Consider the following 4,218-nt stretch of genomic DNA (forward strand, 5'->3'; position numbering starts at 1 on the left):
TATATATATATATGTATATGTATATATACATAAATTGGGCAACTCTATTTACTTCAAGCTTTCTAGTACTACGTGTATAGAAATGATGATAACAATAAATAAATGATATTAGACAGCAGAATAACTTATTTATTCAAATACATATTTTCCATTCATTTAGCTACATCTATTTCTTAATTTGTCTATATCACTTAATACATTATTACGATGTATTTAGTGATATTAACAAGCAACACATAGATCCGCGGTACGCTGTAACTGTATGCGCCCTTTTAATAACACTTCACCTATCCGTTTTTTAAATAAAATAGGACTTTGATCGATGACGAACTACCACTAACAGAAAGTTATAATAATAGTAAAGCTTATGGCATTTAATATTTTTTCAATTGTTGTTTCAGATCCTGATTTCTAGGCCAGATTCACGTTCAGTTTACATAAATGTACCTAAATACTTACTCTAGTTATATCTATTGGCTTTCTTATTTGAGCAATTTCTGTCTATTGTCCTAAAACAGTATTTCGTTCATCAATTCGAAATAAGGAACAAGTTCTTTATTCGAACTTTAATTTGCATAGAATTATTTTCGCAGTCGACATTTAACACCTTAAATATAAGATAAGGACCGGTTGCGGCCTATGCTATACAGTTGTCTCGGACGACGGGGTTGCAATAGATGTTTCGAAACAAAATCATTAGACAAGACTTCTATACGATGAAGATATCTAATTATTAGCTTAGCTAACTTATCCCTTCGGTCTTGACAAAGCATAGAATATGGATCCGCTTTAAATTTTCGTATTCTGAAAGAACTATTTATTCACCACTGTCCGATTCGTTCTCAAATGTCGCGTGAATAAAGTCGTACAAAGAGGGGTATTGGGTAACTTTGTTTTCCACGTACAGTCTATCATACCTCTTCAACAAGAGAAACATATCACCTGAAATAAATCATTCCATTGAAACACGTATTAATTGTTGTCATCTGCTCTGATGCTCGGAGGTTTTTTTCAATCCAAAATATCAGCTAACTATCAGACGACATAACAATGATATCTTTAAAGACAGACTGGTCGGTGTACTTCTTCCACTGATCGGCCGTCATCACTCAGAGGTCGACGTATCCTTTAGATAGAAATGCAATGACCGTTTAATGAGAATTCAACTTGTTTTAAGTAGCATCGCTAAATGATGATGCCACACGACCCAGCCATACGTTCATGCAGTTTCTGTTTCAGTTCTCATGCAATATATACACTGAGTTTTCCTCCAGGGGTTCCTTTCGAGCTAATCTATAATACATTACATTTGTCAGTAGTAGGTTGTTTTTATACGTCTGGCCGATTTAACAGCGCAATAATCCCTATGATCAACCAGGCCGCATCACGTTTCTTTCGCAGTCTTCACTCTTTCTATAAAACAAAGCACATGGGTCTCAAGGGTAATGAATCCGACCCACTTCAACTGCACTGGCCAGTGATGCTCTTCATGGATGTGGCCAAATGTAGAAGGCATATCTACACATGTATACATATGTATGTATATATATATATATATAATATATAGAGCTGATAAATAAGCCGCTTGGTCGGTCAGACGTTCCTGCAACTATTTGGGTCGGACGAGCGGCGACAAATCATTATATTTTATTCTCTTAATGATCCTAATCTTTCGCCCTCTCAAAGCCAATATATATCTTCGTGTAGAAACCAGCCGACACACACGCACACACATAGACGGTGATTTTTCGCTAGCGGATAATAGGCAAAAGCAGGCCAATACAGCACGCAAGACAAAATCATCATCACAATGATAATACTAATAACATATTAAGCTAACATACGGTGGAAAAACGGTGTGTCTCATTTGGCAGCTCCCTCAATTTCTTTCCGACAGCTATAAATTTCAGGCTCTCCTTATCTCTGGTAAACAGCATCTCGGCACTTCTGCTACGGCTTTTGCTGCTGCACGCACTCGACTACGGAGTCCAAAATGAGCACTGCTTCAATGTCGCTATTGTTGCCATGCTTAGCGCTGACGATGGCAGCGGCGGCGGGCCTATTCGACCGAGAATATCGAACAGGAAGTGGTGCACGCGCTCTGATATAGGCCCCGAAACGTTTTCAGTAGTTCCTCTAGACGATTTTCCATGAGCCGGTAGTGGAACTACCGCACAACCGTTCTTTCAGCGGCATCAATAAGCAACGCAGCGCTACACTTAGCCAAGAGTAGCTAAACAATTACATTATAAACACTTATGTATTTCATCAAAGAGGCTCTTCTATGAGTAAGGCTTGTTCGAATACTGAGCTAGGGCAGGCAGAAGAATAAGAAAAATGGGAAAAGAGCAGCTGGAATATGATAGCGGCGGCGATTAGGTGGTAAAGGTTTGCCCTTGATATTCATGTGTGTTTATATTATCGTTATTATTGTCACTATTCGTAGTGGTCTATGGTTTGTTGCAAGTTTGGTCGTAACCACTCGCGAGAGAGACTAATCTTGTCCAAAAAAAGTGCCAACGCTAAATATGAGGTAGGAAACAGGATAGCGGAAACGAAGTAAACGAAGAACTCAACCGCAAAAAGAAGTGCGGTTTCGTAGCAGTTTTTGATCATTAATCCGATCTGATTAACCTTGAGTGCTTTGCCGGCTATTTGCTCAACAACCTTTATCTATGTTTTGGTTTTCTGTCGAAGCAATGAGTATGGGGCAGCGAAAAATAGCTACACTTATTCTGCAAATGTCGGTGCAATTTTCTACAGAACCTTATCAAAGGCGCAAATGAGTTCAGTCGTTATTAAGTATAAAAACGTAATACACAGCAACGATATTCAAAAAGAACATTTTGGCCTATATAATCTGCACGTAATTTCTGAAAAATTTAGCAATAGAACGGGTCTATAGCACGACCTTTAAGAATCTGCTTCTGGTTACATGTAGTTTATTGTGCGGGAGAAGGGCCTGTAATGATATGTTTAAGGTTTATATAGACACGCCCCCAATACGAGCTACAACTACTACTAATATTTCCGCGGACGATACAGCAACGGGCCATAAATATGTTGCGATTATCAGAAGGTAGGCTTGTTGATATAATAGAAAACAAACTGTATTTTTTATATGAACACAAGCTTGCCATGCCCTGCTTGTATAGAGGTTGAGCAAAACAAATCGAGAACCTTACGGGTAGGTTGGAGAAATCACGAAGGTGTGTCCGCCAAGCGCCAAACAGAGGAGGCACGTGTAAGCAGTCATAATTCAAACCATCAGTGATAAACATCTGCATGAAATATCAACTAGTAGGTTCAGCGCAGCTTCGCGGAAAATATTTAAGACATGTATTTAGCAGACTTTAGAAACTTTATTCATATAGTGTCGTTCTTGGAATAAATTAATGAATGAAAATAAGGGTAATAGAGAGAGTACAATTACATCTGTGCTGTTCACGTGGTGAGGTAATCGGATTATGTCATCGAGACCAAATATGACACGACTATGGACTTCGATCTTCTCATTTCTGGTCAGGCTCTGGAATCACTGACTACTAAAGAGCATATTGCTGGGTTGTTTGATTAGGGAGTACGTGTTTACATTCAAAAGCTGTTACGGCAGAGGGATAATCGTAATCCAAAAACTGATTAGCAGCGTTTTTTTTAAAACGAGGCAGAATAGTCCATAAAATGCCTGGATAATTGGGTTGTAAACAAATACCTGTCTATTCTGCTGACATATGTCTCGATCACTTGTAATGACAATGGACAATTATAATAAAAAAAACGACCAGGTTTATGGCGTTGATTAGCGAGCTACAAAGTGCTGTGACATAAGTCTAAACAAGCTTTGCTTATAATAGGCTTATAATTAATTTTGGCTTTCTGTTTAAGTAAACTAATCTGTCTTTGTAAAGTTAGTTTCTATCGAGTATGTGCACCTCAACAGGCATGAAATTATGACTCTGTGTCGTAGAAGTTTTGTACAAGTTAAGGTAGCTTTTGGATACTGCAAAGATAATACAAAACAACCATAATTTCTTCATTCGATTATTGTAGCAATAACTATAATAAACTCATGATAATTTTCGTACAAATTTAGAAACTCAAAGATCTGAAGGATGCCGTATTATCTAACACATTCCACTCTGGCGCAGATATTCAGCACAAAGCTGAGTTTGGGGAACGCTCACCGTGCTATACTTTTTTAAAATTATGATTTTATAT

At 37.9% G+C, this 4,218-nt stretch overlaps 1 protein-coding gene across 1 annotated transcript in view; it reads right to left on the minus strand.

Moving 5' to 3' along the window:
- Positions 1–520: 520 nt before the first annotated feature.
- Parg (Poly(ADP-ribose) glycohydrolase) overlaps positions 521–4,218 on the minus strand; it is a 16,884-nt gene continuing 13,186 nt past the window's right edge. Inside the window, exon 14 of the mRNA XM_086976757.1 lies at positions 521–942. Within this exon, the coding sequence (XP_086832883.1) occupies positions 818–942 (125 nt within the window). The 3' untranslated portion in view covers positions 521–817. The remainder of the gene's footprint in view (positions 943–4,218) is intronic.

Source organism: Varroa destructor, unplaced genomic scaffold, assembly GCF_002443255.2.
Source record: "Varroa destructor unplaced genomic scaffold, Vdes_3.0 BEIS01000001.1, whole genome shotgun sequence".
NCBI lineage: Eukaryota > Metazoa > Arthropoda > Arachnida > Mesostigmata > Varroidae > Varroa > Varroa destructor.